Source organism: Leucoraja erinacea, chromosome 18 (genome assembly GCF_028641065.1).
Source record: "Leucoraja erinacea ecotype New England chromosome 18, Leri_hhj_1, whole genome shotgun sequence".
NCBI classification, from domain to species: domain Eukaryota; kingdom Metazoa; phylum Chordata; class Chondrichthyes; order Rajiformes; family Rajidae; genus Leucoraja; species Leucoraja erinaceus.
This window is the reverse complement of record NC_073394.1, coordinates 31,964,813-31,978,394: the sequence shown is the minus strand read 5'-3', so window position 1 is coordinate 31,978,394 and position 13,582 is coordinate 31,964,813. Positions and strand designations below refer to the sequence as shown.

The 13,582-nt window shown below is 42.6% G+C and overlaps 1 protein-coding gene across 1 annotated transcript in view; it reads left to right on the top strand.

Annotated features, from left to right (window-relative positions):
• Nucleotides 1-2,638: 2,638 nt before the first annotated feature.
• The window catches only part of znf408 (zinc finger protein 408), a 34,005-nt gene continuing 23,061 nt past the window's right edge, over nt 2,639-13,582 (top strand). Inside the window, exons 1-3 of the mRNA XM_055649742.1 lie at nt 2,639-2,791; nt 4,120-4,216; nt 4,969-5,243. Of these exons, the coding sequence (XP_055505717.1) occupies nt 4,135-4,216; nt 4,969-5,243 (357 nt within the window). The 5' untranslated portion in view covers nt 2,639-2,791; nt 4,120-4,134. The remainder of the gene's footprint in view (nt 2,792-4,119; nt 4,217-4,968; nt 5,244-13,582) is intronic.

Sequence of the window (13,582 nt, the reverse complement as noted above, 5' to 3'; positions counted from 1 at the left end):
AGGCAGTGACTAATGGGGTACCGCAAGGCTCAGTGCTGGGACCCCAGCTATTTACAATATATATTAATGATTTGGAGGAGGGAATTGAATGCAACATCTCCAAGTATGCGGATGACACGAAGCTGGGGGGCAGTTGTGAGGAGGATGCTAGGAGGCTGCAAGGTGACTTCGATAGGCTGGGTGAGTGGGCAAATGCATGGCAGATGCAGTACATTGTGGATAAATGTGAGGTTATCCACTTTGGTGGCAAAAAAACAGGAAAGTAGACTATTATCTGAATGGTGGCCGATTAGGAAAAGGGGAGATGCAACGAGACCTGGGTGTCATGGTACATCAGTCATTGAAAGTAGGCATGCAGGTGCAGCAGGCAATGAAGAAAGCGAATGGTATGTTAGCATTCATAGCAAAATGATTTGAGTATAGGAGCAGGGAGGTTCTACTGCAGTTGTACAGGGTCTTGAGACCACACCTGGAGTATTGCGTACAGTTTTGGTCTCCTAATCTGAGAAAGGACATTCTTGCCATAGAGGGAGTACAGAGCAGGTGCACCAGACTGATTCCTGGGATAGCAGGACTTTCATATGAAGAAAGACTGGATAGACTTGGCTTGTACTCGCTAGAATTTAGAAGATTGAGGGGGGATCTTATAGAAACATACAAAATTCTTAAGTGGTTGGACAGGCTAGATGCAGGAAGATTGTTCCCGATGTTGAGGAAGTCCAGAACAAGGGGTCACAGTTTACGGATAAGGGGGAAGTCTTTTAGGACCGAGATGTGAAAAACATTTTTCACACAGAGAGTGGTGAATCTCTGGAATTCTCTGCCACAGAATGTAGTTGAGGCCAGTTCGTTGGCTATATTTAAGAGGGAGTTAGATGTGGCCCTTGTGGCTAAAGTGATCAGGGGGTATGGAGAGAAGGCAGGTACAGGATACTGAGTTGGATGATCAGCCACGATCATGTTGAATGACGGTGCAGGCTCGAAGGGCCGAATGGCTTATTTCTGCACCTATTTTCTATGTTTCTATGCTCTGGAACATATTGCCTGTAAAAATAAAAAAAAGGAGGGGAGCAGAATCAATCAGCAGTGCACTTGAACACTTGAATTACCAAGGCATAGAGGACTACAGACCAAGTGCTGACATGGAATTGGTGTAGGTGGGTAATTAATGATTGCCATAGATTTGGCCAACCTGAAAGCTTGTTTCTAGGTTGCATGACTCTGACTCTGGATAGAAACAGGGAAAGAATGAGAGTTGTACTCGCTTGAATAAACTCACGAACTTGAGCTACTGATGGGATTGCTCTCTAAGGAGTTGGCCTGATGAGCTGAATTCTTTAATGTAATAATTTTATGATTACATAAGTATGGTGAATATTAAATTATGATTACACTGCATTAAAGTTACGTATCTGAGCTTGACAGATCCTTTCGTTATGTGTGATACCGTGATTTATTCAACCATTTGAAGTCATGTTGGTGCAGCGGTAGAGTTAGATATAGATATGCCATTTATTGTCACTATACATGTACAGTGAAATTGAAAGCTGCTCGTACTCAGTGCATACATATAATTTGGTACAAAAAACAAGAAACAGAAAAAACAAAAAACAGAAGGGAGAAGGGGGGGGGGGGGGGGATAGGTGCACAATTCTGCGGCGCTATATACATATATACAGATGGAAGTCCGGGTGTTGGGCTGTGAAGTCAGTGCATGTGTGAATTTGAATTAAGAGTAGTTATAATTTTCGGAAAGCAACTATTTCTGAGTCTATTTGTCCTGGATTTGATGCACCTATAGCGCCTTCCAGAGGGCAGCAGGTCGAACAGTCCAAACGCAGGATGGGAGCTGTCTTTGATGATATTCTTTGCCCTGCTAAGGCAGCGGGAGGTGTAGATATCCATCAGGGAGGGGAGAGGGCAACCAATGATCTTCTGCGCCTTACAGCGAATGCAGCGCCGGAGACCCGGGTTCAATCCCGACTACGGGTGCTGTCTGTACGGAGTTTGTATGTTCTGCCCGTGACCTGCGTGGGTTTTCTCCGAGATCTTCGGTTTCTTCCCACACTCCAAAGACGTATAGGCTTGTAGGTTAATTGAATGGGTAAATATAAAAATTGTCTCTAATGGGTGTAGGATAGTGTTAATGTGTTGGGATCGCTGGTCGACGCGGACACGGTGGGCCGAAGGGCCTGTTTCCGCACTGTATCTCTAAACTAAAGGTAAACATCAGGATCTTCAACCACTTTGTACAATCCTAAGCACAACTCAACCTCAGCACCAAACTATTGTGGATTTTGTATAGGGTTGCATTAAATAATTTGGCTTGCACTATTATGGTCTGGTTACCTCGTATTAATGATCATTTTTGTATATTATTGGTTTTATTTGCTGTGTTTAATGTGCTCGTGAAGCTGCAGCAAGTAAGAATATCATTGTTCCAGTCCCAGTGGATATGACCATCAAACGCTCTTGAATCCTATTTTGGTTTAAATATAAACAGATGTTAAGATCCATGATTTTTCACTCAGACACAATGTTGCACAGCGGATGATGATAATAATTCTTTCTTCACGGTGCCCCATGTAGTGTGACCTTGGAGTCTGTCTGAGGAAGGGGGGAACGTTTGTCGCGGATCGTCGTTGTTCCGGGGAAGCAAACAGCGCCCGGTTTCCAGTCCGCCCTGGAATGGAGTCCGCGGGCGGCTGGGGCGGGTAACGCCTGTGGCGCTGGCAGCCCGGAGATGGGCTCTGACCACCCGTGACAGGATCACTCACTCGGCAGACGGCAGGTGGGAGAGGGAAGCGGGGCGGGGGGACGGGGGGGGATGGGGCAGGGTGCGACCTCAGGCAGCTGAGCCCGGCGGAGCAGGAGCGGCAACAACACCAGGCCCAGAACGGCCGCGGCCTCGCCGGTCCTCAGGACCCGGAAACGGTGGAAACATCGACAATATTCTCACAATGGGTGACTTTCCAGTCGCGTTATCCACGAACAAACATTAAACCCCCCTGTGTACCTAAGTTAGAGACAAAATGCTGGAGTAACAGCGGGACAGGCAGCATTTCTGGAAATAAATAATAGGTGAGGTTTCGAGTCGAGACATGGATAGAGAAGGGTGAGGTGTGAACACGACAGATCAAAGTAGACGTTGATAAAGAAAATGTCGAATGGTTCAGTGTTAGCTGAGGGGAAGGTGTCAATGAGTAAAATTAATCAGGAGGACTGTGAAACTGGTCGGAGAATTAGGGTGAGGAAGTGAGAGAGAGATAGAGAGAATCAAATTTCATACCGCTCTCCCTGGTGGCTTCCATCTCCTCCCTTTGCTGTATTAAGTACATACAGTTTTGCTGCTGAAGTTAATAAACTTCAATCTTTCTGTGTCTTTTTCATGTTCCATCTGCCATGTGCATGCATGGCGTGCGTGCTCATATCTCTTCCTCCATCACACTGGTATAGGCTGCTGACCCAGACCCTAAGTTAACATAGAAACATAGAAATTAGGTGCAGGAGTAGGCCATTCGGCCCATCGAGCCTGCACCGCCATTCAATATGATCATGGCTGATCATCCAACTCAGTATCCCGTACCTGCCTTCTCTCCATACCCTCTGATCCCCTTAACCACAAGGGCCACATCTAACTCCCTCTTCCCTAAGGAAATCAACTAAGTTCCAAGGAAAGCAACTTTTTTGCAAACACAAAGTCACATTTTCTCCATCACAGCAAATATTTCTTCTTGGAAGTATTTAAATCAAATAGTCTTATTAAACCTAAGTTTGTCATACCATTTTAAGAACATGAATGAAAGGTTGCAGCCTTCTTTTACCAACTATTTTAATGAACTTTATTTTATGGGTAACCGCAGCATGTATTTTGTTTTCTTCATGTGAAGTATTTTATATATGAGAGGATGTCATGCATATCGTGAATAGTGGATTATCCCCTTGTCACGTGAATATAACCACACATTAGTTCAAATTATAGAAATGTTTCATATATGTTCCAGTGAAAATTAGGACTGGCATAACAGGTTTCAATTGTGTTTATTAGGAAAGAAGATAAGGGTAGAGCATCTCTCATTTGTTTTGCCAGTTGTAATTAACAAATTTTTTCCCCTGCAGGTGTGTTTCTAAAAAATGCCACGAGCAAATGAAGCAAGTGAGCGGTTAGGCCCAACCAAAGATGCCGTTATTCCCCCAAACCACAAACAGCAGCTGTGTAAGTAAATTCTCAGATGTATATTTTGTATCTAAGAATGACATGGAAAGTGAGCACTAATAGCCAGTTTACTTCAGCAGAGATAATAGTTGGAAATGTTGCACCCATTGCCTTTGCTGAAACCAACTGGCTCAGTTTGACGAGTTTGGGGAAAGTAGTAAAGAGACCTTTTCTTTCCTGGTGATGAGATTAGCAGCAAGATCTGCACTGTGCATCACCTGCATTTGCCCTTCTAGCTTTATCTCTTACGTAGAGTGTACATTTATATGGCATCTCTTTTTACTTCAAGAAATCCAATAGCATCACATCCAATGAAGTGCTTTTTTAAGACATTTGGGGGGGGGGGGAATCTATTATCATATTTTTGATTAGTGTTTTGTTAATCTGTCCTAATATGAGGGCAGACAGGCAAAATGCATGCCTGTTCCCTAACACTCTTTCAAAGAGCCAGGTTTTATGATTTTAAAGGTGCTTCATCTTTTTAAGTTATAATGATGTCTTACTCAAATACTTTTAATTCATTTTTAAGATACCTTTGAATTTATTCTTTGTGGAACAAACTCACTAACAATACAAGTGAAAGAGTAGCTGGTCTTACTAGATAAAAAGTTGGGTTGAAAATAATTGTAGATCCCCAGCTAATTTTGTACAGCCAGGATGGAATAATGAGTAAAGCTTTGTACACTGATATATTTATTTGAATGTTTTAAGCCTAATAAAAATGTTTTCATTTCATCTTTTATTTCCTCCAGTTTGTGAGCATTGCCAGGACCACTTTGTGAAGAACTGCCCAGTGCACGGCCTTCCACCTTTTATAAAAGATACTCCGGTGAAACTTGGATTGCCGTGCCGAGCTTTCTACACACTCCCTGCTGGTCTGGCAGCAGGACCCTCCCATGCTCAAAAAGACCGGCTGGGCATATGGTGTGTTTCTACGGTACTTCCCAGAGGAACATTCTTTGGACCTCTGGAAGGAAAACTGGAATGTGACAATGTAGTTGGAAGTGCATCCATCATTTCAAAGAAGGTACAGAGTATGTTAGTTTACCTATAATGGAAGTCATTTAATGCCTGCATCCGCAAGGAATTTTGGAAAATGGGTTATAAAATTGCTCATGTTGATTAGCAATTAAAACTGTCAAATAAGTAAGGTCACGGAATCTTTAAATCACACTAAATTTTAATGCTTTGCACTTTTTATAAACAGTAAATCAACTGGAAAAGTCGATCTGTTTTTTTCTGACCATTGTTTGATATTCTCATGGTACTTTTAACAATTATGTAAATATATGACCAATGTGTCTGATGTGTGTCCACATTTAGCATAGTTAGGAAGCTGATAAATAAGATGCATGTTTTTTAGCTGCCCTTCATGATTTGCAATATTACCTGCACTGTGTACATTTTTAACGTCATATGCGCATTCCTAACTAATTAACAATGAGGATGTCAGGAAGAGACCTCGTGAAGCAAAAACAGTGGACTGTCAATGAAGTGAGCTGACAGCAATGGCAGTTTGAGGGACAGGTGGTTTTGGTGAGCATAGTGATGGCCGACTATTAGTGACCGCTGGCCTCACGACAAGGGGAAGACAGTGCTGCCCGAAAGGCTCTTGGAAGAGTTCTTTGGAAGAGGAATACGCAATTTCCATAGTGAAGACCCATGTACTTTTAGATAAATGTAATGATTCAGAAAAATGTAATTATAAGTTGTAATAGATTGAAGTTGTGGTTCAATGGTACTTTATAGTCACATGTACCAAGGTCCAGAGAAATTATGGTTCAGTTTTAGTATTACCATACATAAGCACATCTTAAATACAATACGAGGGTATGGAAATAGTACACTGAGACAATATATAAGAGTCGTAACATTTGGCGCCAATTTCAAGTTCCAGTTGTTGTAAGTGCAGAGTTCGTAATTTGACCTTGAAGGCCCTTTGTCCTGGCGATGTTGCAGGGTGGGCTTTGCCAAGCATAGTCGTAGTGTCCTCCACTTCTGCTCCACCTCCCCGTGCAGCTGCAGATGGCGCCCGATCTGTGCGCTTGGCCTCCTGGAGTGCCAATCCAGCCGAGCTCCAGGCTACGGCAGAGCCTCCAGCGGCCCACTCCACCATCGAGGTGTACTGCACTGTCTCTTCCCCTCTCAGCCTCTTGGAGCGGCACCCAGTCCAGCCGAGGCTGCTGCAGGGCCTCCAGTGACCAATTGACCATTGAGGTGTACTGCATTTCCTCCAGCAGACGGTCCGATAACCGGCCCTCTACTCCTTGCATCCGCCACCCACTGCCATCTTTCCAAATCATTTCCAGGACCTTTCCAAATCATTTGCACAGATTATTGTAAGATGAGCATCAACAACTTAATACTCAGTGACTCAAATTATCCATTGGACAGAGATTAGAAGGATATCTCCCAAATGTGGTCAGGTTGGACTGGTGTGGATGGGGCATCTTAGTCAGCATGAGTAATTTGGGCCAAAGGGCCTGTTTCGTGTGTATAATTCTGAATAGATGAAGGTAAAGCATGCTGAGTCCCGAATTACATGAGAGCTTGCTATTCAAGAATTAAGATCCATTACCAAAAGAGCTATTCTCAGAAAATGATCCTCAGTTTTGTGATGAATAGTTTTAAACATATACAAGCTGTTCCCGACTTAAGTGTTACGTTCCTTGAAGCCTTACGTAAGTTACCAACTGTGTCTGCTTCGGTCCCCTGCCTGAAATAACTCACTGAGGCTATTGACTCAAACGACGAGTCAATACTGCTGGGCTAAAGCTCACCATCTCAATGACATCTGGCTGTAACTCAACGGCAGCTAATAACTCCAAACCTTGCCACAGCATCTGTGAAGGAAATGTATGTCCATGTCTTCCAGAGACCCTGCCTGACCCGCTGAGTTACTCCAACACTTTGTGTTTTGCTCAAGTTACTTGTAAAGTTGAGGTTTTGTCTCGCCATTGGGGCATTTCCTGTGGCGCACGGCATTCTGGCAAAGCACCGCTGCCATTGCCAGTTTGCTTCCGATGTAGACAGGGCTCGAAATTAATGCCCGGTTGCCAATGGCCACCTAAAGTCCCGCCGGGCAACCTAAAAGCCATGTCATTTTGCCCGGCTTGGCAAGCGAAGGAAAGCTTGGCTGATGTGGACAGCGGACGGCCTGATGCAAACTGTGCCGTCATTTCTCAGAGAGCTCCTGCCTTATCCTTGTTCCCTGCCTTGCCCTGTGGAGTTGCTGCTTGTTTGTGAACCAGCGGCTCAGGCAGTGGATCGGTACTCGACACCACTGCAAATTGTTCTGTTGCTGTTGTTCCCTTAAAGGGCCTGTCCCACTTTGCGATTTTTTTCGCCGACTGCGGAGCATCAGTGACGGTTTTAAACGGCGTCAGTCACTGACGTCCACAGTCGCCGAAAAAAATTGCAAAGTGGGACAGGCCCTTTAAGGGAACAACAGCAACAGAACAATTTGCAGCGGTGTCGACCGTCTGAGCCGCTTCTTCCCTTCTTCCCTTCCCCCTCTTCCTCCCTTCTCCCTGCTCCACTCTTTTCCCCCTTCTCCACTCCCCTCACATCCCCTTCTCCCCCCCTCTCCCCCTCTCCCTCTCTTCTCCAACCCTCCTGCTCCCCCACTTTCCCCGATGCCCCCCATTTGTGGACCCAGCCTGCGACCAGCGATCCTCTGCATACTATCCCACATAGGCTAGGGACAGTTTATACAAACCTGTGCGCCTTTGGAGTGAGGGAGGTAACCCTAACCCTAACTCTAGGTTGATAGGCTTGGTATTTATAAATTGTCCCTAGGGTGTGTGGGATAGTGTGCAAGGGAGTCGGTGGGAATTTGGTGGGCCGAAGGGCACTGTATCTCTGAACTAAATGTGACACAGGGGCCCAGGGGTTGGACTCGGACCCCCAATATTCTGCATGGGAACTAAACTGTTGGTCACGAGTCGTCCCAGAGGCAGATCTCTTCTAATGGTCTCTCCAAACCCCCAGAGGCTGCGGGCTTTTCAACTGGGTACAGGCAATGTTGTCAATGTACCAGTGTCACCCACCTACTCCGGCCACTGAGTCTAAATACCCACCACCCATTTTGAAGCAAGGTGACGGGGCGGGGTGGGGAGTGTTGTTCCCAACATCTGCATTTATCGCACAGTCAATGTTACTAAAACATGATGTGGAGTAGACTTTGTGCAGTACTATTAATGGGATCTAGCTGTCACTGGCTGGATCAACAAATGGAGGGCCTCGGGGAAAGTGGGGGGAGGCGGGTGGTGGGGAGTTGGAAAATGGGAGGGGGAGGGGGAGAAAGGGATGGGAGAGGGGGTAGTGGAGCAAGAAGAGGAGAAAGAGGGGGGAAGGGAAGAAGTGGGGAGGAGAGGGGAAGAGAGAAGGGTAGGGGGGGGGGGGGAGTGGAGAAGGAGGGGGGGGGGCGGGGGGGGGGGGGGGAGAGGGGGGAGTCCCTGTCTATACTCACTGAATCCATCCCTGTGAAAAGTTAGAGAGTGATTTGGATCTGGAAGCGGACCAATATAAAATAAAACTGAACGATTCGGGCATCTTTTCATTTGCACTATTTTATTGTATTAATTTTAATATATTAATGTTTAAATTCCATGCATTGAAGGAAGAATATTTTACAGCCCATCTGTGGTCCCTAACCCCAACCCTAACCGGGCATCTCCCGCAGGGCATCATACGTCAGTGTGTGACAGGGCGCACAACATGATGAGACACCCAAATGTCGCCCCTGGATTTTGAACATTCCAAAAACCTGGGGCGACAAGGATACACCGCACGCCACCCGCGTGTCACTACATGCATCTCGACGCGTCACGACGCGACAACCTCTTTTCAGGCTGACGCCAAGTGGGACAGGCCCTTAAATTCCTCACCCCACGCGAAGGGGAGAGAAACTGCAAAGCCACCTGCCCGCATTTGGTCCATATCCCTTATAAAACCTGTCCTATCCATGTACCTGTCTCTGTCCCTGTCTTTCTATCTGTCTCTCTCTGTCTCTGTCTCCCGGCCAGCCATCAGCTTGTGGCATGTAGGAAGGATGAGGGCAAGGAGGCCTGACATGGGAGAAGACCCAGCTGCAGCATCAGCCTCGGGACCTCACCCTGACAGTGACAAGTCTGATGAGAAGGATGCTCTGCTCCAGAGCGACTCGGATGACAATTAAAGTGACTTTTAGATGTATTTGAACAGCTCTGTCTTTACTTTGCTTTTCAGGAGATGGTTTAAATATCAAGCAGAAAAGTTACACAAGTTCTCACAAATATAATGTTTCTGTTCATTTAAAGTTGATATCTCTCGCCAAAAAAACCAAACCAATTCAGCCATTTTTATTGCCCCTCTGGGTAATCTCACTTGCCAAGTTCCTTGAATGATTCAATATAGCCACCTACTTCCATGACATCGTCTAAAGGGCCTTTCCCACTTGCATGCGATTGCATGCGCCTGGCGCGACCAAACGTGGTTGCTTGAAGCGTACGGGCCGCGCGGAGCCAGTCCCACTTCCAAGCGCGGAGGCGTATGGAGTTGTGCAGGACTGGTCCCGACATCTCGTGGGGCTCCGAAAATCCCGCACTGTCCGAAAATTTTGCGCGCCAACGGCCTGTCGGCCCGCAGGCGCATTGAGGGCGTACGCAGCTTCTTGAGTCGTACGCAGCATTTTGACGGCGTACGCCTAGCGCATGGCGGTGCGAGATGACGTCGCCGCGCGGCGTTGCATTGCGTGATGACGTCACCGCCCGTCACCGTGCAAAGTCCAAATTCAGTCGGCCCACCTCATGCCCAGCTGATTGGTAAGTATGACGCAAATTACTTACCGTGAACTTAGTGCGAACTCCGCTTCCGTTTGGTCGCACCAAATGCATGCAATCGCATGCAAGTGAGACAGGCCCTTTAGTGGGCACAGAGTAAAAGAGGTACTTTTACATTCAAAAGTATGGCATACGTCTGGTCAGGTAATAATAATAATACAGCAACAAGTATGTTACAAGAAAAAGAAAATCAAAGTACACTTCCATTCTCTTTAATCTTTTAAAATACAAAATCCTAGAGCAGAAGGGATATATTATGTATCTATTTTTCCCCTCTTGATGTTTTTACTGTGTCTACCTTCAAAGGTGTCTAACAGATCGATTCAATTCTTTATCAACTTACCTTGCTGTGACTGGGCACAACAGAGATTGATGATTGACGATTCAAGAGGAAAAGACCCATGCTATGGCCATGTCATGATAATTTCCGGTCCTGCACAGAAAACATGCTTGCATCAATCTGTAGTGTGCATGGTTAAGCATATATCTTACCATGGTCCAGGATTTATTCATAATAATCCAACCACATTTGTTTGGAAGTGGAAAGAAATAATAGAAAATGCATTCATTGCAACGTGTAAAAAGAGTTTAGATACTGTATTATAATTTTGCTGCATGTCATTGTGGTATATATCATGTCTTGATTGGTGAATATGTTTAGTTTGTGACTTTATTTGAAGCAGAAAATAATATGTGAATACTTCATTGAGCATAATTCCGACTGGTAACTATGCACTTCGTCCGAGCACATTATCACACGCTTCATGCAAACCGTCTTAAATGACCACCTAAACTGTCATTCGGCAACCTAAAAAGCTGCCAAGGTTGCCTGACTGGCAACAGTGAAAAAAAGTTAAGTGAGAGCCCTGGTAAACTTGAGTAATTGGATAGTGTTCTAGAAATTACAATCTGCCTTGATTGCACCAGGGACTGAACACAGATTTGTCCATGTAAGTCACCTATTGCGCAAGTTGGGGAGTGTCTGTACGTATTTCACTGTGTCATTGACAGTATAAATTGTGTTTTCACTATCTTTGACAAGTATTATATACTACATTTTAACAATGAGATAGTGATTTGTACGCTTTTTATTGATCTGTAAAACAATGCCACATTCCAGACAGGTCATATTGCTACGGAACTATTAATATGTAAAAGACTCAAGGCATGATTGAACTTGGTTCAGCAAAGGCTTGCGAAATCAATCTAACAACAAGATGGGATTTGTGTGTTAACACCATCCAACATTAGATTAAGCGAATATATTAGTAAACTGATAAACCCTGATCAAACGGGGTTTATACCTAAAAGATACTCATTTAATAATCTGAGACGCCTGTTTAATATAATGTACTCGCATAAAGTAGAGGAAGAAGATATATCAATTATTTCTTTGGATGCAGAGAAAGCATTTGATCAGGTAGAGTGGCAATACTTATATAAAGTACTACAAAAATTTAACATGGGAGAGAATTTTATAACATGGGTAAAATTATTATATGATAAACCGATGGCAAGAATTTTAACTAATAACATGTTATCTCAAAAATTTCAACTATCAAGGGGTAATAGGCAGGGATGTGCACTATCACCCCTGCTATTTGCCCTTATGATAGAACCCCTGGCTGAAAGTATAAGAATTCATCCGAATATTCAGGGCTATAATACCAGGGACTCAAAGAATAAAATCTCATTATATGCAGACGATATACTTTTATATATTCAAAGTCACAAACGAGCATACCAAATTTATTAAACTTATAGAGGAATTTGGGTCTTTTTCTGGATATAGTGGAACAAAAGCGAAATCATGACATTAAAACCTCAAGAACCTACACACTTACTGAAGTTCCCCTTTAAAATCGCAACAGAAAAATTTAAATATTTGGGTATTCAGATTACTAGAAAATATAAAGCATTATTCAATGCTAATTTCATACCTTTATTAAATAAACTTAATACACAGATTAAATTTTGGAAAACACTTCCCTTATCATTATTAGGTAGAATAAATGCAATAAAAATGATCTTCTTACCACAATTACTATACCTATTTCAGTCTATACCGGTATATATACCAAAATATTAAATAAAAAAATTAGACTCTAACATTACAAATTATATTTGGGACTATAAATCACATAGAATCACAAAAAAACACTTATGTAAACCAAAAGAGGTCGGGGGACTTTCACTTCCGAATTTTATGTATTATTACTGGGCAGTGCATATTAAGAATATGATTTATTGGTTGGATAGTTCTACACAACAGACAGAATGGATAAAAATGGAGAAGGAGGATTGTCATCCTTGTAATATAGGAACGATCCTCTTTTCCCCCAAAAAACTGAATAACACAATATATAAGAAGAACCCAATTATATATGGTACAATAAGAATTTGGAAACAAATAAAATTATCTTTAAAATTAAGAAATCTATCACTGTTAATGCCAATTGCGAATAACCCTTTATTTAAACCATCTCTTATTGATAAGACATATAACCAATGGGAAAGTCTCGGAATTAGAAGGATCAGGGATATGTACGAAACAGGAAACCTACTATCATTCCAACAACTACAATTAAAATTTAAATTGAAAAACAACCAATATTTTAAATATCTTCAGATTTGCGACTTTGTGAAAAAATATATACAAGGATATCAAAAAGTAACTCTTGACTTATTGGAAGAAGCAATGAATATTGAAGCTGACTCACAAAAATTAATATCCTATTTATATAATAGTATTCTAAATATAGACCTACCATCGACAGAGGTACTTAGAGAAGAGTGGGAACGGGAATTAATGATAAAAATTACGAAGGTTAAATGGGAAAAATACCTGATATATATTCACAAATGTTCAATTAATGTAAGACATAATCTAATACAATTTAAAATTGTACATAGATTATATTATTCAAAAACAAGATTGAACAAATTTTATCCAAATATATCCGCCACTTGTGATAAATGTCTAGCCCAAAAGGCAACTATAACACACTCCTTATTTCCTGCATAAAACTTTATAGATTTTGGAATGATATTTTTGAAATACTTACAAAATTATTCAAGACGAGAATGTACCCTACTAAATGATTATATTTGGTGTAATGGAAGATGGGAATAAATTGAACGCGTCTCAAAATCTATTTCTTAATTATGGTTTAATAATAGCAAATAAATTAATACTTAAATTTTGGAAGGGTACATCAATACCAACGCTTAAAATATGGATTGCAAGTATGTTGGACACCGCTCATCTTGAGGAAATGCGATTCCTCCTAATGGATAAATCAGACCAATTCATAACGAGTTGGTCTCCATTCGTCGTTTTTTTGGAATCATATGGTGCAACACAATTGTAAAAAATAACTGTTTCAGGACTGGACGAGGGTTGGTCAAGACTATAAATAATGATCTCCTTTTCTTTTCACTATTTTCTCTCTCAACTTTCTTCATTTACTCGTTTTCTTTCTTCACACACTATATATTTCACATTTTTCTATCCTTTACTATCTAACCTCTTTTTCTTATTCTC